Source organism: Phyllopteryx taeniolatus, chromosome 23, assembly GCF_024500385.1.
Source record: "Phyllopteryx taeniolatus isolate TA_2022b chromosome 23, UOR_Ptae_1.2, whole genome shotgun sequence".
In the NCBI taxonomy this organism is placed as follows: Eukaryota; Metazoa; Chordata; class Actinopteri; order Syngnathiformes; family Syngnathidae; genus Phyllopteryx; species Phyllopteryx taeniolatus.
The window spans coordinates 2,261,548-2,284,573 of NC_084524.1; the positions used below are offsets into that span (position 1 = coordinate 2,261,548).

The following is a 23,026-nucleotide window of genomic DNA, read 5'->3' on the forward strand; positions in this document are numbered from 1 at the left end:
AAATAAACAAACTTACAGTGAATTTATTTGTATTATTTCGCAAGTATATAACAATACCAAAATAGTATTTGATATAATCGAACACGAACATGTGATTTCCATTTTTTATTTAATATTACTATTTGTAAAACCAAGCATCACAGCATTTTACATGTACTATTCTGTCAAAAACAACACCAAATGTATCCAACAAAGTTTGATTACAAAAAGAAGAAAAACTGAAGGAGCTGCTCTGGAAAAATCTGCCAGGAAATGTCTGTCAAAGTCAACATTATTATGTCATATCATTTTAAAAAAGTGCTTGAGAAGCCCTTCTCTAAAGGGGAAGGTAAAGGGAATAGTGAGCCCAACGGCGAACGGGTTTTCCCACCCGACCGATGACGGGCAGTTTGTGGGCGTAAGCGCGCGGCGCGACGGCGGCCGACGCCGGAGTCAGGGCAAAGGTGGTCTGGAAAGGGCGGCGGCCCCGGCAACTGCGGCCCATTTGTCTGCCGCCAATGAGGAAGGAGAAGACGAGGGGTCCCGCCTGAGGCGAGGTGAAGCGAGCTTTGGGGAAAACGTCGCGAGACGGACCCGCCTGCCGCTGGCCCGGGCGTGATGCGGAGGGTCGAGAACGCTGAACAGACGACGACGAGGAGCGAGCCACAGCCCTGGTGGGGAAAAAATATATATATGTGAGCATTTGAAATGTTGTTTATATCAAGTCTGATATCATGTAACATTCAAAGTTATTTACATCTCATCATGAAAAACAAAAGTCACAAATCACAGTTGGTTTTTTTCATCAAAAATAATGCGGCGGGCCAAAAAAAATAAAAATTGCAGCGGTCTGCAAAGGTTCACCCACGGAATTTTCTTCTCCGTACCTTCCGGAGCCGGTAGCAGCCAGGCTGGGTGGGGGCGGGTCGGTCCGGGGACTCCCATCCTGCCTGGGACTGATGTTCAGGTTGGCCGTGAGCTGGGGCATCTTCCGGGCGGTGTCGTGATTGGAGGCGGGCCCGGGGGGGTCTTTCCTGGCATCGCCGGGCTGCGCGGGGGCGCCGCCCAACCCGGGCCCGGTGCTGAAGCGCACCGCCAGGCTGTCCCCGAAGAAGGAGTAGAGCTCGCAGTACATGGCGGGCAGCGGGACGGGGGTCCAGTCCTCCCACGGGCACCCGGCGCCGCCCGTCTGAAGGTGGCTGGCGATGCCCAGGGCGGCCTCGGACAGAGGTTCCGGCGGCGGGCTGAGACCGGGGGAGCTCACCCTGTACGCCAAAACGCCTGCCGCCGAGCCCGAATGAGCGCCGGGGCCGCCGTCGGCTGCCGGCTGGGTCAGGGACAGAGCCTTCATCTTCAGCAAGCGCTCTACCGCCACCTACGCACAAGTTGAAATGTGTTTCAGTGGCTGGGAGGAGTTAAACATAATTTGTCTCAAATTACTCACAGATGTGCTGAGTATAAAATGACAACGCTATGATTCTGTAGTTTGAAGAGCAAAACATGGATACACTACCGTCCGCCATCTAGCGGAAGGAGCATTGACTTATTCTGTCATTCCTGCCACTCTACGATGCTGGTCGAGATACAGGAACAATGATGCCGTACTTGAAGTAAATAAATAACGATTTTGGGACCAATTAGGGATCCTTGCGGACTAACCAAGATGGCTCCGTAGACCTTGTGTCCGTCTGCTTTGACCTGGGCGTTGGACACCGAGTAGTCGTCCAGCACAGCCTGCAGGTTGGCCCAGTAGGCAGGAAGATGTGGGAAGAGAACTCTTTCCACAGCCTGCAACGTTGGGCAGGAGTTTTAAAATAAGTAATACATAATAAAATCATAATTGTTTTAATTATTCAATTATTGAACACAATTAATTCCAAGATGTACACGTAAAAATCACTTCATATCTCTTTTAATGTTCATAATAAATCAGCTAACCCAAAAGTAATAAAATAAATAAGGCCAAGTCATTCATAGATGAGGTAAAATGTGTATGTAAAATATATGAAATTGGTTATTTCAATAGAAAAAAAATCTATCTAATTTATTTCCATTTATTTTGAATTTACTTACAATGGAAATGTTAAATGTACATGTAAAATTATTTATTTTACTCCTATTTTTCAGAGAAATTAGAAAATGTTAAATGTATGTGTATTTTAAAAAATATATATATTTATACTTACAATACAATCAATAGGATGTAGCTGTACAGAAAGCGTATGGATGGACTAATATTTTTCATATTATTTTTTACAATGAATAGATCAATTATTTCACGAGAAGAATTAATTTAAAAAAAATGAAGAAATAGATTTTTATGAAGCAGCCGAGCCGCGGACCATTCGTCGCCCTCCTCACTAGTGGAACATACCTTCCATCCGAGAGCATGAAGGCCCACCACAGCTCCGTAGTGGGAGCACAGCGGTCTCACGGGATCCGACAGAACCTTCTGAAGAGACAGGAGGATCTGGTGGTAGAGCCCGCTCACCAGATCGCCGTGAGTCCTGGAATCAAATCACCGACGGCGTCACATTTTGAGAACAGTTACCGCCGCTTAGCGCTTGTCAAGCTGAAGCGAAAGGTGCTAAATAATTTGAAAGCTTTTCATCCAGACAAAATACGCCTAGCTCTTGTAAAGACTACTTTTTTAATTTGGAAAAATACCACTTTGTCATAATTACCATAATTACATTTTTTCTTTAAAACATAGGAATTTGTTTTCAAATTGTTTATTTCTGTCATCCACCAGTAATTGACTCCCTCCTAAAAAGGTTTAAAATTACCTAGGGATGCCACCAGATGGCAGCAAAGCACTATTTTTGTCTAAATAAAGCTACTCAACTCACTTCAATGTAGTTCCTTTGCACCAAGAGGCCACAAGATGACAGCAATGCACTATTTTTGTCTACATGAAGCTCCTGAACACACTTCAACATAGTTCCTTGGCATCAAGACCCCACCCCCCGGCTCCCCCACACACACACACACAAAATCAACCAATAATGCCAAACCATAAATATACAGGGGTTCACTTTCCACATAGTAGTAGGGATTATGAGGGGGCGCCGCACCCACCAGAAGATGTGGCTCAGGAGCAGGGCGGCGTAGTCCCTCAGGGTCCAGTGGTCGTTGAGCGGGTTGATGGAGGCCGCCAGGGGCTCCAGGATGCAGTACATGACACTGGAGACGAGGCTGCGCACGTAGGAGCCCAGGTACAGGTAGGGGTTCTGGACCAGACTCTTCACCATGTGCAGGAGCCGGTTGAGCTGCTCCAGGTCGTGGCTAACTGACTTCACCTGACAGACAAACAGACAAAAAAAAAACAAAAAAAAACATCTCGTAAGTCGAGGAACCGTTAACCACTATCTTGCAAATAGTTTTCCAACACGCCAGCAGAAGGTGCTTTCGCGTCTTCAATTAAAATGGAGTCCTTCGCCATGGTCCGCCGAGAGTATCTCTACTTCTTAAAAACTACATAAAAGATTAAAACAAAACACTCAACTGAAAATTTGAGTTGAGGAAATTGCGTCACTCATTTGCTCCAATGGAGTGCGGCAAGCCATTAAAAGCCTTTTTTGGAATGCAAGAACATTACATGAAATTGCTCTCTGGTCCAAAAAGTGATAAATGATGCAATGTGGTAGAAAACACTATTAAAAAAAAATAATAATAAAAAAAGTGTTGGGTCTAGAAAGAAACTCATTTTACCCAAACGTGGACACAAATGGCCAACATAGAGCCCAGAGGGTTTATGACTACAATATGCACAAGCAGATAAGATGGCTTTTGGCAGGCTTACCCCACTGATGACATAAACAAAGTATGGCAGCAAGGCGGCAATTTTGGAGTTAGACTGGACGTCCAGCAGAGCCACCTGGAAGAAGGGAAGAGCTTAGATAGAGCTCGCAACATCTGAGCGAGGGCAGAGCATGAGGTGCACCTTCATGAGGTGAGGGTCCTCTCCCAGGATGGCCCGCGTGATCTGCTGGTAGTACTTCAACAGGTCCTCCGACAGGGACTGGACCGCTGAAGGAACTTTGAGAACACGGCAGTTAGTCATGGCGTCCGTCGTTTTGGTCAGGGCGTCCGTTGTTTTGCTCTTACCTGTTCCCTGGGGTTCCACATTCCCTTTCCCGTCCAGGTACGACACGCTCACTGGCCCAAAAAAAAGTGACACTTTCAAAATGTACAGTGAAACCGGACATAAAACTTTGACTTAAGGAAAGTCTGCTAACTTAATGCCGACACAAAATGCAAAACACTATAGCTATAGATACGCTAACAAAACTAGCATCGATCACCTAGTCGTTATAGCCCTTTAAGCAAAAGACATTTGAACAGAAGCAGTCCAGCAACAGCATATATTCTTTATCCTCTGCAAAAAAACAACTAATATTACTGCAGCTTACTGTGCTTGTGACAGTCTTCTTTGTGTATTTATTGTGTCTGTATAATACTACTGCCTGGTGGCCAAGGTGTGCACACCACGACGACAATTCAATTAAAGCATGAACTCATGATGCACAATTTTTATTATTATTTACATCCCATTTAATCATGTCAATACCTCGAACCATAGTCTCGGCGCAGCCCTTGGGAATGTTGGTGGCCAGGGCCAACTCCACCAGGTTGACGTCGCGCTCCTCGATGAAGAAAAGCTCCCCTTCTTTCACCGAGCGGAAAGGGAGCGCATCTTGCGACCCGTAACCACAGATGGCCTTAAGAGTTTGAATTTGAGGGTTGATTTCTTTTGAAGTGAGGGACGTACAGTATGAATAAAATCTGATTGCTGGATTGACAGACCTCCACATTGCTCCAGCGCAGAGCTCTGTTAAAGTCTTCCACTGTCAGCTTCCTTCTCTTCGCATGTCTCATGAAATGAGAGCTGCTCTGTTTCATTGTGTCAAAAAACAACAACACATAATCAGTACTTGCATATACACTGCTCATCACAACTGCTGGTCAAAGGTTTGAGGTCACTGAGAAAAGTGCGTTTTTATAAGGTCTGTTTACATCACGGATTTGGTTCTGAAAAGTATTCCCCGAATGCATGTTCATTCACCTGCGTCGCCTCCCTCAGCCGGTAGCAGACGTCCTCGGCCAGCAGAGCGGCCACGTCGTCGCCGAGGTCCACGCCGGCGCTCTCGGCCATTAGCTTGACGGACTCCCGCGACACTTCCGCGAAGCGTCGCTCCTCTCGCTCCGCCATCTGCTACACCTCTTAACATGCAGCAGCTGAAAGTGATGTCAGTGTGGCGGGAAAATGCAAAAAAATTTAAAATTAACAATGTTATTACATTGAAAAAAATCAGCAATTAAGGAAAAACAGTACAACGACATTGGAATTTGAAATCACTGTAGTTTTCGCCGTAATTATACCACAAACTACGATCCCTAAAAAGTTAAATATAATTTCAAATGTCTTAAAACAATCTTAAAAATAAATGGCTAACAGATGACTTGAATCCCCGCCGCCACCCACAAAAAATGACCAGGGCACGTGAACATGCATATGGGGAGAAGACTCTCCTTAACTTCCATTAACAACCCAGGCTAAACTGAGTTCCTTTCCAACAAAGAAAGACATGAGTCCAGATGTATCACTTCAAACTAACTTGACTTTTTAATTTATCTTGTTAGGAATACCCTTTAAACTATGCTATATAAAATACTTTGTATGTCAATCGGTTCATAAGCTGTTACAAATATATATAATCACATCAAACAAGTGCCTTGTCCTCCCAAGATGGCACAAGTAGTTTTAAAAGCTAACAGCTTACTCGTGCAAGCCGTAAACCTCACGTGAAGGCTACGCCGAATGAACCAAAAAGCATCTCCGATAAGACTCCCACTTTAAAAAGTGGAGTTGCTCAAATGCGTGTCCATGTTATGAACGATTTTTCCTGAATTGTAGCATTCTTCCAACGAGGTTTGGTGGACAGTATTATGCTAACGCTCGAAAGCTAGCTTAAAACTAATCGATAACACAAGACTATAACAGTTCACTTTTTAACAAGGTTGATAGGGCGAATAATAAAAATTCTACATTTCTTCTTACTTTATTATCTGGCTGGAACCCGAGGGTGAATGTTAAAGGTGAAAGCTTTTCTTGGCCGTCGGAAACGGATAACGCCATAGGTGTCAAGTTCGTAACCGAACAGGAAGTAGAGCTAATCCCGCTTCAAAATAAGACAGACAACTGTTATGTTTTACGTTCATGGGTGTTTTTCTACATATAGTTTGGTAAAAATAAGTCAATTTATGTCTTTAAGTGCACTCTGCTAGTGTCACTTTGGATAGAATCAACACAATGGTGACAAAGACTATTTTCTGAAGCACTTGTCCTCATTTGGGTGTACTGAGCCTGTCCCACTTAAGACAGATTTCACCCCAAAAGTAAGGCTTAAAAATCATTTTATTCACAGCAAGTCAGACATTGCTCCCAGTATGTACAATAGTTACAAATTAAATTACACTTAGTTGTTGTGATTCAGTAGGACAGTCCAACTACTATCTTATGGTTGAAAACCACATTTAAACTTAAAAAAAATTGTAAGGGTTTAAAAAAAAAAAAGAAAAAAGTTTTTAAAAATTTAAATGCTAAAAATACATTTTAAAAAGGTGTTCAGTGCTAATATTGGTTGGAGATGCGGTGGCTCCAGTTACACTTGTTCCCACATGTCACGGATCATATTGCTCTCCATCCGCCGGAGGTGCAAGGCTAGGGGCAGGAGCATGTCGCTGAGGTGCTGGCTGGAGAAGGCAAAGGCGTCGCTGGCCTGCGGGGAGGTGGCGGGCGACGCCGACGGGGACTCCAGAGCGGGCGACGCCGGGCCCGAGCCGGGCTCGGCGCTTTTCACCGTGCAGGGGAGGACGTGCCGGAAGCGGCATCGTGTGCCGTACAGGCAGAAGCCGAAAGAGCTGAAGGTGTGGCAGAAGGCTCCCCGGGACCTCCGCTCCCACGCCCCGGGGGGGCTCGTGGGGGTCTTGTCGCTCGACTCCGAAGCGCTCGCCGCCTCCTCCGCGTGCAGGAAGTTACAGCGCGCGCCGTACGGGCAGATGCCGAAGTTACTGTAGGAGCGGCAGGGCACGCCGCGTCGGGCCCGTCGCGGCACGGGCCGCTGCTCGGCGGCGCCGTGGACGAAGAGGCAGCGGCTGCCGTAGTAGCAGTAGCCCTCCGTGTGGTAGCTGCGGCACAACTCCGTCTTGTACTTGGGGTGGCGGAAGGGCACGTGGAGGTCCTGCAGGCCGTGGGCGAAATTGCAGCGCTCGGCGTAATGGCAGGAGCCCGTAGCGGCGTAGCGGACGCACAGCTCCGTCTTGTAGCGGGTGGAGCACAACCACGGGATGTGGGACAAGGGGGGATCCAACACGGGGAGGAGGGCCTCAACCAGGGAAACACCACCACCATCATCATCGCCACCATCCTTCAATGTCTCTTCACTGGAGAGCAGGTTGTCCACCAGCTTCTCATCGTGGTACGAGGGAAGGAGTACGTCACTGCTCGCCTGTGACAAAAAGGGTCAGAGTCGGGTCAAATACAGGCACACCGTAAGTTGCTAGCTTCATGCTAATACACAATGCCATAGATGGGCTAACGAAGCTAGCATTAACAGTTTTCATGGGAAAATATAATTGCGCAGTCTCTGAAAATGTCAATTTTCTCGTGAACTTTAGATGCAGGCTGCATTAATAGTGGGCTAATGCAGATACAGCAGTGATTCCGAACCACTGCACCAGGAAATTAACCCATCTGACTTAAGCGCAGGCAGCACGGTGGAGAACTGGTTAGCACAGCTGCCTCACAGTTCTGAGGGTCAGAGTTCAAATCCGGCCTCAACTGTGTGGCGTTTGCATGTTCTCCCCGTGTGCTCCGGTTTCCTCCCGCATTCCAAAAACATGCATGCTAGGTTCATTGAAGACACCAAATTGTGAATGCGAGTGCAAATGAATGGTTGTTTGTCTAATTTGTGCCCAGCGATTGGCTGGCGACCAGTTCAGGGTGTATCGCGCCTCTCGCCGGAAGTCAGCCGGGAGAGGCGCCAGCACACCCGCGACCCACGTGAGGACAAAGCATTGGGAAATCAGCTATACATTGTCGTGTTCATTGTAGTCTTCAGGCAATAAAATGAACAGCAAATTGAAAAAGTGGTCTGACTGCAGAGGGATCATTGCAGGAAGATTTTATGTTCATCCACTAGATGGCAGGAGGGAGCCAATTAACGTCATGACGAGTTCCTTCTTGTGTCAAGTCAAACAATGACCATTACGGTTATAATCTAATTTAGGACTAACTAAAATACTGAGCTTTCATAGTTTTAAAGTTGTAAGGTTAAAAAAACAACAACAACAACAAAAACACTTTTGAAATGATTTACCTCAATCATGGCTTCCGTGCAGTTGCTCGGCTACTTGTTGTGGACAGGTGAGGTGACCCCGAAATTAACTAAGCACAAGAGACGGTAAAAGAAACGTTTTGATGACAAAATGGGGTTAATTGCATGAGGGAATTGGCATTAGCCAGAACACGCCCGCGCTCCTCTGTCCCGGTGTCGCAAGCGGAAAAAGGGTGAACTCGGGTGGTTTTTGAAAACCCAACCGAGAGGGGGGGGGGGGGGGGGGGGGGGCGCCGTCGTCCAAATTAGGATCTGGTGTGCGCGTGGCTCACGTGACGGAGGCGGACCAACCAAGTGCACCGTTTTTTTTTTGTCACGTGCGACACGTAACGACGACTATCAGCGTTTATATTTTTAACGAGTGAGTGATGAGGCTGAAACTTGAACTTGAGGGTGTTATGTATAATGCGATTAGTGGCTGTGCCCCACAGGTAGGACGTGACCTTGAGGTGAAAGAGAAATTCTGGAAGGAAGTAGTTCTGAGCATCCCAGACAGAGAGAGAGTCGTGATTGGTGCAGATCGTAATGGGCATGTTGGTGAAGGAAACATGGGTGATGAAGAAGTGATGGGTAAGTACGGCATCCAGGAAAGGAACTTGGACGTTCAGATGGTGGTAGACTTTGCAACAAGGATGCAAACGGCTGCAGTGAACACTTTTTTTTCCCCCAGAAGAGGCAGGAACATAGGGTGACCTACAAGAGCGGAGGTAGAAGCACGCAGGTGGATTACATCTTGTGCAGACGATGTCATCTGAAGGAGGTTACCGACTGTAAGGTAGTGGTAGGGGAGAGTGTGGCTCGACAGCAATTGATGGTGGTGTGTAAGATGATGTATCTTCTGCCAGGAAAGGAGAGGAGACGACTTGGTGGTGGAACCTCACAGTACAGGAAATCATACAAGGAAAAAGGTTCGCTAAGAAGAAGCGGGACACTGAGAGGACCGAGGAGAGACGAAAGGAATACATTGAGTTGCGACACAGGGCAAAGGTAGAGGTGGCGAAGGCCAAACAAGAGGCAGATGGTGACATGTATGGCAGGTTGGACACTAAAGAAGGAGAAAAGGATCTATACAGGCTGGCCAGACAGAGGGAAAGAGATGGGAAGGATGTGCAGCAGGTTACGGTGATTAAGGATAGAGATGGAAATGTGTTGACTGGTGCCAAGGGAGAGTAACAGAGGCAAGTGTGGTGGACCAGGAAGTGGCAATGATTAGTAAAGGGGAAGTTAGAAAGGCATTAAAGAGGATCAACAATGGAAAGGCAGTGGAGGTATGGAAGCATCTGTGGAGTTCTTGACCTTGTTCAATAGAATTCTACCACGTGAGAAGATGCCTGAGGAATGGAGGAAAAGTGTGCTAGTGCCCATTTTTAAGAACAAGGGTGATGTGCAGAGCTGTGGGGACTATAGAGGAATAATTGATGAGCCACACAATGAAGTTCTGGGAAAGAGTGCTGGAGGCTAGACTCAGGACGGAAGTGAGTATTTGCAAGCAACAGTATGGTTTCATGCCTCGACAGATTACCACAGATGCATTATTTGCCTTGAGGATGTTGATGGAAAAGTACAGAGAAGGTCAGAAGGAGCTACATTGTATCTCTGTAGATCAGGGATCAGCCCTGAGCCCCTTCCTGTTTGCAGCGGTGATGGATTGGCTGACAGATGAGGTTAGACTGGAATCCCCGTGGACCATGATGTTTGCAGATGACATTTTGATCTGCAGTGAAAGCAGGGAGCAGGTGGAGGAACAGTTAGAAAGATGGAGGCATGCACTGGAAAGCAGAGGAATGAAGATGAATGAGAGGGATGGTGGGGGAAGAGTGAGGCTACAGGGAGAAGAGATAGCAAGGGTGGAGGACTTGAAATACTTGGGGTCAACAGTCCAGAGCAATGGTGAGTGTGGTCAGGAAGTGACGAAACGGGTCCAAGCAGGTTGGAACGGGTGGAGGAAGAGTCGCTGCTGGGATGAAGGGCAAAGTTTATAAAACAGTGGTGAGGCCAGCCATGATGGACAGATCAGAGACAGTGGAACTGAAGAGACGATAGGAAGCAGAGCTGGAGGTGGCCGAAATGAAGATGTTGAGGTTCGCTCTCGGAGTGACCAGGTTGGATAAAATTAGAAATGAGCTCATCAGAGGGACAGCCGAGGGTCGATGTTTTGGAGAGGACGTTAGACAGAGCAGACTTGGATGGTTTGGACACGTTCAGAGGAGAAATAGTGAGTATATTGGTAGCAGGATGATGAGGATGGAGCTGCCAGGCAAGAGAGCTAGCGGAAGACCAAAGAGAAGGTTGGTGGATGTCTTGAGAGAAGACATGAAGAAGATGAGGGCAGTTGGTGTGAGAGAGGAGGATGCAGGAGATAGGCTTACATGGAAAAGGATGACACCCTGTGGGACAAGCTCAAAGGAAAAGATTTCGAACAAGTCACTCACAAATACAAGCGTTGGCCAAACGTAGGTATGTACTTTTTCAATCAACGCATTCAATTAAGGTGGGTTAGTAGGATTAACGAAGAGAATAAGGGTAGGGATCAAGGATGGTATAAAAGAAATAAAGGATGAATAAATGAAAGAAAAGAAAGGAGGGATGGCAGAAGGTTGGAAGGAAACATGGATGTGAGTGGAAGGAGGGAAAGTAGCATGGTAGAAAGGAAAACAATACCTTGAACTGCTTGACCACAAAGAAAAAAAAAAAAAAAACTTTATTTCTTTTCTTATCAAGAGACATTACAGGATACAGAGACGCAGGAATAAAAAAACACGAGAAAAAGTTTGTCGCATATTTCTCTCGCTGCCATTACAAAAAGTACAATTGAATGTTCACATGATCGGGCCACCCCCACCAAATGAAGTAGAGCCAGCCATGTTTCCCTCACGTACATTTGCCACGATCATGGGGCTCAGTGATGCACTTCAGTTTGGGAACAAAGAAAAGGTTTCCAATATCCCAGTCATTTAATTGCCTCTTCTGTACACAGACTAGTATTTGCTACAATTTTGTTGTTGTTGAGAACATTAAAGCCCACATTGGGCTTTTGAAAACAAAATCCTTGCAACCCTCAAGTGCCATGGAACTCGGAAATTATGATGATCCAATTATGCTTTTCTTAAAAAGGTATTTTTTGGGGGGGGCTTTAAAATGGAATCGTGAATGAGAGTTGAGGGTCTTGAACAATTTAGTGGCGGCACTAACTGTTCAAGCAAGCACAAAACAAACCCGTGTATGCGTGTTTAATTTTACAGTTCGGCTTTATGATTTCATATTGGACAAAAAGGGTGTAGAAACACAAAACATTCTGGATATTTGGCTGGATTTTTGGGGAATAATTTTTAAAAAGCATAAAAGTTGTTTTGTGCTTGCCTGTGTTTGTGACATCCAAAAATGGAAGTGTCAAAGTGCAGGACTTTATTATTAAAAACCAGGTGACAGGAAGATGCGGGGTGGGGAGTTGAAACCGCCAAAAACCAGTTTGAGTTGTTAAAGCTTCAGCCCTCCATTTTGGGCACCTACAGCGACGACACACACATTTACACGTCATGTGCTTCATCGTTTAAAAACGTTTCAGGGAGGAGAAGAGAAAATATCTCTGCCTTAAATTACACATTTAAAAGTAGGTGGCGTTAAAAAATAATTCAGGACCTGGAATAAAATCCTACAAAGCCTGAGCTGTTGTGTGAATGTCAGTGTGTGTTGGAAATATTAATTGATGGGGGACAACAAAAAATGGGGAAATAAAAGACGAGGCTATGGACACAGAGCCCCGTCCCGTTAAAAGAAACGCCCCCGTCGCCATTCAATCCTCGAGGACGATGGGCTCGCTGGTGCTGGAGGGGAGCAGGGGAACGGCCAGCGGGCGAGGGGGCGGCGGTGGAAGCTTGATCCGGACAGGAAGGTGAGGTTTCCGAGCGGCCCGGCGCATCTCGGATTGAGTCAGATGTTTCCTCAGAGCCCTGCAAAGAAAAACAACACGTTTGTCGATACAGCACATCCGCAAAGTAGTCACGCTTTCGGCTTTTACATAAGAAAATTGGGGGGGATAAAATCAAGTGCTGTAAATGCGAGGGCCCGACCGATACACATTTTTTTAGGCCGCTGCCAGTTCCAATATTTGACAAAATAAAGTTCTGATAACAAAATATATTGTACATTTTTTTATTATATTATTCCATAGTTTCTGTGTGATTTTTATTACTTCAATTGTGGTTCAATGTGTAAATGTATGAAAAAATAAAAAATAAAATCTGACAAGGGCTAACATCGCCGGGCCCTTGCAAATACGTTCCAGATCCACAATACCTGGTGTCCTTGGTGGCCACGAACACAACAGGGTTGGGTGCTTCTCCCTGGCTGACCTTCTGACGCTTGATGACGGACTGGGAGGTGGTCCTCATGCCCGAAGTGTACGACCTGCCGTTGGCCGAGTAGGGCATTCCTGTGGCCTGTCAAAAGCAGAAGTGCCGTTTTAGTTGAATTTCGTCGGCGACGGCTGTGACCGCGCGAGGACACTCACGCCGTCGAAGCCCCTCTTTCCCAGCAGGCCCGGGCCCACCCGAGGCTGGCTGGCCTGGTTCCTGTTGATGGGCGTCGGGGGTCCCCTGGACGCCTTCAGCTTGAGAGGAGCCGAGATGGCTGCGGAGAACATGGAGGTTGTGGACTGAGACTGGAGAAGGCTCACACTAGGGCTGGCCTATTTCTGATTATATTAATATATGCCTGTGAGTTATGTTGTACGCTCTGTTTGTATGAGTTGCTGCGTTACATTTCCACTCGTTTGAAAGGTTTATAATTATCATCACATCTATGCTAATTTAAGACAGCCCATCTATGACATTTTGCATTATATGCTAGCATTGGCTAGTGGACTTTCGCTAGTGGGCTAAACATTATGATGTTAGGGGAAAAAAAAAAAAAAAAAGTTGAATTCATTAGTCTCCAATTTCTTGAAAGCGAGAGAGTGAGAACAGAGGCAATTTGCCCATGTAAGTCAGACACAGCAGAAAAAGAAGAAGACAAGAACATGGCTACTCTTACCTAAATCCTTCACAATGTTTGCCAGCGACGGCCGGGGGACCAACTTGCTCTTTAGAGGAGTTTTTGTCGCTTTGGGCAACCGGATCATACCTGAAGAGAGCGGAGTCAAATGTGGGTTCGAAACCTCGAGGCCGACAGACAGGATGCGCCTACGTACACTCAGCTTTGACGGCGTTGGCGTTGATGGAGGCGTACGGCCGGCGCGCTGCCCGGCGAGGCTGTAGGATGTCCTGGCAGACCCGCCGGGCCACGCGCGTTAGCTTGGTGGTCTGCAGGATGAACGTCTGGCGGTTCTTGGCCAGTAGCTTGGCGCGGCCCTCGTTGCGGGTAAACGGCGACAGGCCCTGGACTTCCTGGCGGGTCATGTGGCTGCGGGGCCCCGATTCCTGGGGTGGAGGAAGACGGCCGACAGTTCAATTGACGAGTCGCGGACAGATAGCGGAAGAAACCACGAGGGACGAGACGTACAGAGCCAATTCTCGCGGCACCCTCCAGCTGCGTAGGGGTCTTCAAGCCGCCGTACTTTTTCCAGTAGATCCAGCAGGAGGCGCACAGTCGGCATTGCATGTTGGGGGGCCCCCAGGCGTACCACTGGGGCGACTGGGCCGCTGGGTTGAGACCGCACAGTCGTGAATTGAAACTCAAAAACAAAGAAGTCAAGCAGACCTAATCCCTGTATTTGTTCTTTCCATTCCAAATGACTTCAACATCCTTATTTTCATTCCTCTTTCACCCACTGAGTAATGATATGCAAGGAACTGTGATGCTAACAAGCTAATGTCTCTTTACTAATGCTCATTCTGCAAATTCCTGTTCAAGTAAACCCAACCTATCAAATAATAAACTCAAACTCAGTCCTGTGATTCCTATTTTTGATGAGCATAACATTGAATTTTGCACAACCATGAGTTTTTCAATTGTCAAATGAAAAAGAAAAGGATGAAAGATGAGATAAGGATTAGACCTAATGCCTTACTGTGACAACTCTCGCAGTTGAGTCCTTTCTGGAAGCCCGCAGCCCCGTTCATGCCGGGCTTGCTGCCCGGCACCATGATCTGGTTGGGGTTGGGTTTGGTGCTGGTCGAAAGGGGGGACAACAAAAGTTCCTTTAGGAGTTCCCCAGTGATGGTGCAGTGACTAGTAATACTCACTAGGTGGGGATGTAGACCTGCTTCAGTTTACTGTCCGCCTCCGCTGCCTTTAGTCGTTTCTGAGATTACCAGCCCGAGAAATGATATATGCGGGGTAATTGTGGTCACAATATAAATATAACATCAGCACTAATTTGTGGCTATAAAATACAAATTGGTGACCACAAAACACAAAATTGTGATGGTGTTTACCTGCTGGATGTAGCGGTCTGTAGTCTTCCACATGTAGTAGAACTGGACCACACTGGCTAAAGACTTCCAAGGGAGCTACAAATGGGAAGGCGACCATTTAATCCCATGCGATAAAATGTACGTCATCAAAGCAGTGTGTACACACATACACACACACACCAAAAACTGTATTTTCCTTCCTTTTCAATTAAGGTCAGCAAAGGCCAAACTCTGATGTCTCTGAAAGATTATTCTGATGAATTATCCGGTGGTGTGCTTTGTGTTCAGAGTGAGCTCCAAAGTGGTCTCTGTCAACAAAGGTGCTCTCTGTCAACTGACTGTCTGTTGTCGTACTAGAGCGGCTCCAATTACCGGAGACAAATTCCTTGTGTTTTTTGAACATACTTGGCAAATAAAGATGATTCTGATCTTTCCTCGGCGATCTGCTTACAAAGTCCTGACGGATGTCATTGAAGTCTTTGCCGTATTTCTCCAACGCTTCTTCAAACAACATGGCCTCGGAGGCGCTCCACTCCTCCATCTCGTCGCGACAGAGCACGGGACCCCCCTGGGGCACCAGCGTGGCCATGGCTTGGGCCAGGTCGTAATTGTTCTTTTGCAGCGTGTCCATGGCATGGAACTTCACACAAAAGACGTACAAGAGTGAGGAGCTATCCCGTGTTTGATGATTTAAGAACATGTGGGGATGTCTCACCAGCGTGATGTCTCGCGAGGCCGCCGCCGCGCTCATGTGCAGGCTCGGCTGCCGAATGGAGCTGCTGCAGTCCAGGGCTCGAGCGAACGTCCCGACAGCTCTGTGGAAAGCGCATTGTGCGTCTTAAGGCTTAAGACTATCAGTACTTCTATTACTGTTCATGTGAGTGAGTGGTTTCCAATTCATTTTTTCACAATTCACAATTTATTGACAATGCGAGTTTTTTGTTGTTGTGTGAGATTTGTACAATTAATCGATTATCAAATTCATCGGCACATATTTGGGTCATCTTTTAGAGACCTTGTTTGATTTTAAATTCTTGGAATTTCAGCTTCTCAACTGTAAATATTCTCTTTCTGCACTCCTCCGTGAAAGCAGACTGATTATGTTTGCGTTTAATCAAAATAAGACATTGGCAAACACGTGCTTTACGATTTTCTGCGATGTTAGGGACCAAAGCAATAACTGAATCATAATCAATTCATTGACAGACTAATCGATTATTAAAATAATCGTTGTGGGATCATATTTCAAAAAGACTGGAGGCAGTCATTGCTACAAGATGCAAGTATTGAGCAAAGGTTGTGGATACTTATGAGCATATGATCTTAGTATTTTATTTTAAATACATTTACAAAAGGTTCAATATAACTTTTTACATTTCCATTTTGGGGTCTTGTGTGTAGATTTTGGAGGTCAAAATGAATTGCAGTGCAAAATGCGTCGGTTGTTACCTTGCCACCACGAGGAACTGGTCAATCTGGGGGTCTTTGAGTTGGTTGTCGGGGTCCCACACCTTGGTCTCCATCTTCTCCTGGATCCGGCTGTCCAATTCACCTGGGATTAGAAGGCATTGGCGTCAGTTGAGTACAACGGGGCGGATGCATTTCCCTACTCACCCTCCGTTAGCTTGTCAGGGACCTCTGCCTGGTACTTGGAGCCCACTCGGATCTCTCCCTGGTCGGCCAACAGGGTCTTTTGGACCGGGTCGAACACCAGCGAATAGAAGAAACAGTCCTGAGAAGAACAAACGACACGGATGCTGATCACGATGAAAAGTGCTACATCGGCCTAGACGCATATGGTAGAATTTGGTCAGTTGAATATATAGCAGGAAAGATTGATGTTTTCTCCCTAAAACAGCGCTGCGATGTGAAATGAAGCTGAAGATCTCAAAAGTCTCACCTCTTTCTCTAGGTATCCTGCTAACACATCCGTTTCATTGAGGAGGGTGACATTACATTTGCCCCTGGGTAGACAGTGAGTGGCAGTCGTGAACACATGAAAACAATTGTACAATTTTGCTAATGGCGGTGGATCGAGCGAACAAATTCATTTAAAATGCAACAACTTGTATTACCTGATATGAGTGGCGGGTAGCGATTCAAACTGTCGCGAGAGGAAGAGTTCTCTGTGTTTGAGTTGGTGCTTCTGCTGTTCTGCCAGCGCCGGCTGCTTGGACTCCTCCTCGAATTCCCCTGCGACCACAAATATGATTGGGAAATTCGCACACTCCGACAACTCGGCACAACGGGGAACCTTCAAAATTCATTTCTACTTTTGTACATTACAGTTTGTACTTTTACTGAAGTAGAGGTCTCACCTTTGTACACACGCATCTCTACTTCTACTTAAGTACAGAGTGTAAGTAGGTTTGCCACCGCTGCTATGATGAGAGCTGTCTCTCATCTCTTCGGAAGAAACAATTAACTGAGTTGAAAACAATGTCATCTGTTAAGCATTAGTACCAGTTGACATTCACCAGTTGTATGGGTCTCTGCGCGTGTTTGTTTGGCGACACGATTGCGCATTCCTAATTTTCAGGCGCCTGAGCAGTTTGTTGCAAGCCGAAGGGGGCGGCACTATCATCGCTCCATCTCTGGGAGGACTCCGCCCCTGCGCTCTGCCACAGGAAACCCTGTCAGTGAGGGCAAGAGAGCGAGGGCGCGCACAAGAGAGGCTGCGCGCACACATTGGGGGAGGGATGCAACCCTGGGCTACACCCCTTTCCTGTTAACCTCTAAACCCTCTAAACACGTCCTCCCCCTGTCCGGCTTGTCCCTGCCAGACAATGTCGGAAACCCTGTGTACCGAACCTGAGGCGCCCATCCCCCGTTACCCCCCAACATGCATCCCAACGCGCAACGCGCACACACGCAGAGCAACAAATTCCATCTTAAGGAAAGACACTTGCTTTTGCGCTAAAAGAAAAGACACACTCTCCAGAATGAACACATTAGGTGCCGGGGCACCGGGGACACATGAAGGGCCGTTTGTTCTGCCGTATGCGCGTGTGTGGAGAGAGCAGATAGGAACCTATATTATGATTATTTCTTATGGATGACCACACTGACTGGTACGAAGGAGGCCAACAAGTCCCAAATTTGGTATTTTTGGACCGATATTGTCGTCAATGTCCTCATGTGACCGGCGTACAGTACGACGGGCTAACTGCAGCGCCTCTATTTTTGAGGTGGGCACGTCTTTGTCTGAGGCAGCGCATCCAGGAGGGAGGGAGGGCTTGCTAATGAGCGAATGTGATCAGACTCCGGTGGGCTGTGTGTCATGAGCAGTGCCCAGCCTAGCTTCTTATAGCACACGTGAGACAAAAGAGCGGGCTTATCCATGGATGTGGGTTGTAGACAGTAAACCCCTCACCGGTTCACGAATCACCTATTTGCAAGTTTTTCTGTTAAACATAAATACAACTATTTGCTGAAAAGCACACATTCACGCCTAACCAGTCTCTTTCTGTGCCCTTTATTTAACGTTAGTCACTGGCTGATAGACAGCCAGCTTGACAGTAAATAGCTGCGTGATGGAAGTGCAGCGGGAGACTTATTGGGACATGAAGAGACTTGTAGGGACTTTTAAGGGCTGAAGAGACTTGTCAGGACTTGTAGGGACACAAAGGGTCTTAGGGAGCAATGACTTAAGGATGTGAAGAGACGTGACTTAAGACAGTAGGGACATGAAGAGACTTGTCAGGAAAAGACCTGAAGGAACTTGAAGAGACTTGTAGGGACATGACTTAAGGACATGAAGGGATTTGTCAGTACATGACCTGAAGGAACATGGAGACTTGTTGGGACATTTAGGGACTGTAGAGACTTGTTGGGACTTGTCGGGACTGTAGAGACTTGTCGGGACATGACTTTCAAACTGCCAGGCCTCCATGTTTACATGGATATTTGAAATCAACAGCCGTCAATGGCAGTAAATGAGTTAAGAACATGGGCTTATTGTGACATGATTTGAAGGAACATGAAAAGACTTGAAGGACATGACTAAGGACATAAAAAGAATTGTAGGGACATGACTTGAACGCATATAATAAAGAATGCATGCGTGTATCACAGAGTTAAAACCATGAGAAAATTGCAAACAGCAGAGGAGTAATTGGTCCTTTTACAGGTTGTACATACACCCCGGTGTCAGAGGACAAAATTAAATTGCGTTTTGGAAAAACAGATCATAGATTGGAGTATATTTAAAGTATTAGTATAAGTAATTCTAAACATTTTTGCAGGGGATGTCTACATTGGGTCTTGGTCTCTAACAGACACCAATAGGATTGTGATGGGTGGCACTTACTTGCATTGCTGTCGGCGAGAGTGTTGAGGTTGCCCGAGATATCTCGTCTCCTGAAGAGACACACCACCTTGGCCTCCACGTTCCCATTAGCTGTCTGCAGAAAAAACACAAAAACTAGCGCCTGAGGCCATCATATCTCACAATTGTTTCCACTGAGATAGTCACGAGGGTCTCTTGCAGAAACGCTGGACAGCCCGACTCAAACTTGTGCGCTAAATTATTTTCCCTCGATGGTGGCTTTTGTTCTGATAGCCGCTGTTTAACGCAGTGCACTCACTGCTTGCAGTTGGACAACTTGTTGTATATGCATTTGCTTTTATTTTGCTTTGTTTTACTCTGGTGTCTGCAGCCAGGTCACCTCGGCAAATGAGAATCTGTTCTCGATTGCCTTACCCGGATAAATAAAGGGTAAATAAAATAAAATAAACGAAATATGTCAGAGAGGCACTAAGTTTAGCCTGGGTTGTTTGCAGAAGTCACAAAGAATCTTCACCCGATGCAAACACGCACTTCTGATAACATTTTTTCAAAATCAAATCATCTGTAAGCCATTGAAACTAAAATATAGACCATTAGAAACATTTTGAGGGGGGCATCAATTGTGTTTTCTCTCGGCCCCCATCCTCCGCAGGGCACATAGAAACAAACAACCATTCGCACTCACATTCACACCTACGGGCAATTTAGAGTTTTCAATCAACCTACCACGCATGTTTTTGGTATGTGGGAGGAAACCGGAGTGCCCGGAGAAAACCCACGCAGGCACGGGGGGGGGGGAACATGCAAACTCCACACAGGCGAGGTCGGGATTTGAACCCCGGTCCCCAGAACTGTGAGGCAGATGTGCTAACCAGTGGGTCACCGTGTCGACTATCCAATTCCAACCTAAAAAAATGTTTAAAGAAAAATCAGCAGATTCTGTGTTGTGAACCTATACCATGAGTTTCACTTACTGAATTGAACTTCTGTAATTAATATTGTATATTGTACTATTTTAACCCAGTGATACCCAATGAGCTGCGGTAAATGATCCCATTTCAATTTATTATTTACAAATAATATATATCTTTGTACATGTATCTATGCCTTTGACTTCTGGTGACAGGAAGAAGGATTATATGTTATTCAACTAGATTCCAGAAGCTCCAGTTAAACTGGCGTCTCCACCTGTTGCCATTCACACAACAGAATAATAGCTTTTGGAGAACAGGCCCAAATTTCAGAGCAAAGTTAGTACATTTGTGGGTAAATTGACATTATTATGTCAGTGTACTGTATATACTTTTTGTAACTTTTTTGTTTGGCAGTGTGCCGTGAATTTTTCTCTAATGATGAACGTATGCCTTGGCTCAATGAAGAAGGTTGCCATTTATGTTGCACTATGGCAAAGCAAAAGCAGCCATTAGCGCTCCGGTGTGAGAGTGTTACATAAAGGATGCTCCTTCATCTTTGACTGGGTAAAAAAATTTGATGCTGCCGCTGGGGTGTTACATAAGGACACTAGTGTGCCAGTGTTGGGTCACTACGACACATAAGAGAGCGGTCTGCGTCGCGACGAGGTCAAACAGAGTAAAAGTAAGGGGTGGGGGAAGCGAGACCGCCGCACCTTGTTGAGCTCTTCTATCCTGCGGATCAGGTACGGGTTGCTGGAGGAGTTCTCGAAGTACACGTAATCTGGAAGGAGAAAACCCCGACAGAGATTACGTCGACACGCATTGAATAGCATCCCTGCCGTTGCCACGGCGATCTTGCAAATCTCCATGTGGTCCACATGAGCACAAACATAATTAACATCTAACAAATATCTCCAAGTTGTGTTACATAACTAGAAAAGGACTTGGGGTGCACGTTGTGTTATAGACATCTGAAGCGACGGGACAATTATGTGCCCCCCATCCAGAAACGCCCAGAAGGCGCTCGCGCTAATTTGCACGTAGCTGTTGCGTCTCCAAAATGGATAACCAAAACAAGCCGGGAAACGGATACAAACGGAAGCATAGAAAATGAAGACTCAGAAACGTTCTGCACATAACGCTTTTCAATGACAAGCACTGTCCTTGACACCAAAATGTTAGTATGAATCACTAAGGTTACACTGCAAAACTTAACCAAGATGAAACATCTCAAATCAAGGCAAAAAATATGCTTGTTCTTTGCCTTGCTAATGAGTGCCAAGAAAATATTTCTTCTTACCAAGCATTTTTTCCCTAAAAATCTTAAGGTGTTGTACATTTGTTATTGCAACGTTAATAGTGGTTATGAATAACTTTAGCTTATGTGATTATGTACTGCCACTCGGCAGTGTTGTATCGAAATAAAGTAGTACAATGGGGTTTACATTAGGGCTGGGCGCTGTATTTGGCAACTTTTCCGACATCTCTCGAAACTATACACTAACAACAACAAATTGTTTTAAAAAGCGGCGCGCAATTTTAATTCCCGCAAAACACAGTATGAGCGGAATCATTTTCAGTTTGTTTTTGTATGACAAGGAAGGAGCTTGGTGGAAGGCAATCGTGAAGACAGTGGCCATTTATGCTTGCTACGTCTTTTATTCAAATGGTGGAAACTTTTGACCCGAGGTGTGTGCTTTTAAGCTTCAAAATGTTGCTGAGGCTGTCTTGCCACACCTGGACAACCCTACATGGAAAAAAAAGCATTGTTTAGGATTGGAATAAATAAAGCTTTTCTAAGTAAGCACTTCTGCACCACGCTGCCAACAACCGTATATACACAGTTTGGAAATTGCGTATTCACCCCGGCGCCAAGGAACTACGTTTATGTGAGCTGAGGAGTAATATTGTTACTTACTCGTGGACTTTCACTACTCAAGAAATGCTTTAGTTTTGCAAGTGTCGCATGGACGTCTGACTTTTGAGTGGATCAGAACTCTTGATGTTCTCGTGAGCAACACTTCAAACGAGCTGCAGCAACTGCCAAAAACTAGCCCGTTTCTGTTTTGCGTTCTCAACGCGAAGCTAATGCTAACTAGCATCGTGTACTGGACGTGTATGTAAAGACTCCACTTGAGGCCCAATGTTATCATGAAACAAAAGAGGGACAAACTCTAGCGCTAATACCCCGAATTTTGTGTTCTAAACCGAGGGAGCACTGCCTGTAACTTTATTGGCGGACAACCATGTTACTATAGAATTGGAAAGTTGACCTTCCACTTACGCGCACTTTAGGGGTGTAAAATTGTCCCTTGGGTGGGAATATGAACACAAAAGCGGCTTTGTAACTCTTAGCTAAAGGGTTTCATGACTTGAACAGTTGACTAGGAAAGAAGTAGACGTACGCACGGTTAGCCTAGCAGGATTAGCGGCTAGCTCAGTTAGCGTGTGGCTAAGCTAATGAAGCCCGAAGGAACAACCACGCTTGAGGGGGGTGGTGGAGGGGAGTTATAAAAATAAATAAATAAATAAAATTATTAAAAAAAAAAAAAAAGGAAAATAAGACAATTTACCTCCCACTCGATACATGTTAGCAGCCATTCTTTAGTAATGAGCTCCAGGGTAATGAGAACAGGTCGACTGCGATACTGTTTTTAGTCCATTTATAGACGCCCGCGTCGCGAGACAAAGCCGGCCGGCTCCGAGGCACAACAAGCCGACTGAGTGGTAGGTTTATTTATTTAAAAAGAAAAAAAAATATTTAAAAAAAAAAAAAAAAAAAAAAAAAAAAGTTGAAAGTTTCCGTCACGAAACGCTCCTACAAAACATTGGTCTTGAATTCGCTCCCTCGCGACAATCTTGTCCTCTTCCTCCTCCTCCTCCTCCACCTCCTCCTTCTTACTCGCTCATTCACACGTCTCTTCCTCTCATCATCGTCCTCCTCCTCCTCCTCCTCTTCTTCTGCTTCTTCTTCTTCTTCTTCCCCTTCTTCTTCTTCTCCCGCTTCTTCTTCTTCTTCCCCTTCTTCTTCTTCGTCGTCTTCACCTCCGCTCGGTTACAGACGCGCTTCGTCATCTTCGGAAATGTTCGGCA

General features: G+C 45.9%; 3 protein-coding genes and 1 long non-coding RNA gene across 6 annotated transcripts; 1 reads left to right on the plus strand and 3 right to left on the minus strand.

Annotated features, from left to right (window-relative positions):
- Positions 1 to 92: 92 nt before the first annotated feature.
- taf6l (TAF6-like RNA polymerase II, p300/CBP-associated factor (PCAF)-associated factor) lies at positions 93 to 6,152 on the minus strand. 2 transcript variants are annotated; one of them, XM_061762984.1, is made up of 12 exons: positions 6,041 to 6,152; positions 5,045 to 5,217; positions 4,786 to 4,872; positions 4,550 to 4,700; positions 4,087 to 4,137; positions 3,923 to 4,017; positions 3,782 to 3,856; positions 3,058 to 3,278; positions 2,354 to 2,486; positions 1,639 to 1,767; positions 867 to 1,354; positions 93 to 650 (listed from the first exon to the last, which is right to left on the minus strand). In XM_061762984.1, the coding sequence occupies exons 2-12, from the start codon at positions 5,189 to 5,191 to the stop codon at positions 317 to 319; spliced, it is 1,911 nt and encodes a 636-aa protein (XP_061618968.1). In that variant the 5' UTR covers positions 5,192 to 5,217; positions 6,041 to 6,152; the 3' UTR covers positions 93 to 316. The 2 variants fall into 2 exon arrangements, with proteins under 2 accessions (XP_061618968.1, XP_061618967.1); XM_061762983.1 differs by having other exon boundaries at positions 848 to 1,354.
- A 227-nt stretch (positions 6,153 to 6,379) lies between these two features.
- On the minus strand, positions 6,380 to 8,549 carry cth1 (cysteine three histidine 1). Its single transcript, XM_061763120.1, has 2 exons — positions 8,361 to 8,549; positions 6,380 to 7,490 (listed from the first exon to the last, which is right to left on the minus strand). The coding sequence occupies exons 1-2, from the start codon at positions 8,367 to 8,369 to the stop codon at positions 6,645 to 6,647; spliced, it is 855 nt and encodes a 284-aa protein (XP_061619104.1). The 5' UTR covers positions 8,370 to 8,549; the 3' UTR covers positions 6,380 to 6,644.
- Positions 8,550 to 8,647: 98 nt separating this feature from the next.
- LOC133472407 (uncharacterized) lies at positions 8,648 to 11,057 on the plus strand. Its single transcript, XR_009786699.1, has 3 exons — positions 8,648 to 8,948; positions 9,049 to 9,153; positions 9,224 to 11,057. It is a non-coding gene; the product is annotated as an uncharacterized LOC133472407 (long non-coding RNA).
- A 4-nt stretch (positions 11,058 to 11,061) lies between these two features.
- mta2 (metastasis associated 1 family, member 2) lies at positions 11,062 to 22,942 on the minus strand. 2 transcript variants are annotated; one of them, XM_061763110.1, is made up of 18 exons: positions 22,507 to 22,912; positions 20,647 to 20,714; positions 19,041 to 19,134; positions 16,807 to 16,924; positions 16,632 to 16,695; positions 16,346 to 16,463; positions 16,181 to 16,283; positions 15,447 to 15,546; positions 15,183 to 15,371; positions 14,753 to 14,827; positions 14,561 to 14,619; positions 14,386 to 14,486; positions 13,878 to 14,017; positions 13,567 to 13,795; positions 13,410 to 13,499; positions 12,889 to 13,007; positions 12,675 to 12,817; positions 11,062 to 12,328 (listed from the first exon to the last, which is right to left on the minus strand). In XM_061763110.1, exons 1-18 carry the CDS (start codon positions 22,532 to 22,534, stop codon positions 12,172 to 12,174), a joined length of 1,995 nt encoding a protein of 664 aa, XP_061619094.1. In that variant the 5' UTR covers positions 22,535 to 22,912; the 3' UTR covers positions 11,062 to 12,171. The 2 variants fall into 2 exon arrangements, 1 of the variants encoding a protein (XP_061619094.1); XR_009786694.1 differs by having other exon boundaries at positions 12,191 to 12,328; positions 12,675 to 12,810; positions 22,507 to 22,942.
- Positions 22,943 to 23,026: the final 84 nt, after the last annotated feature.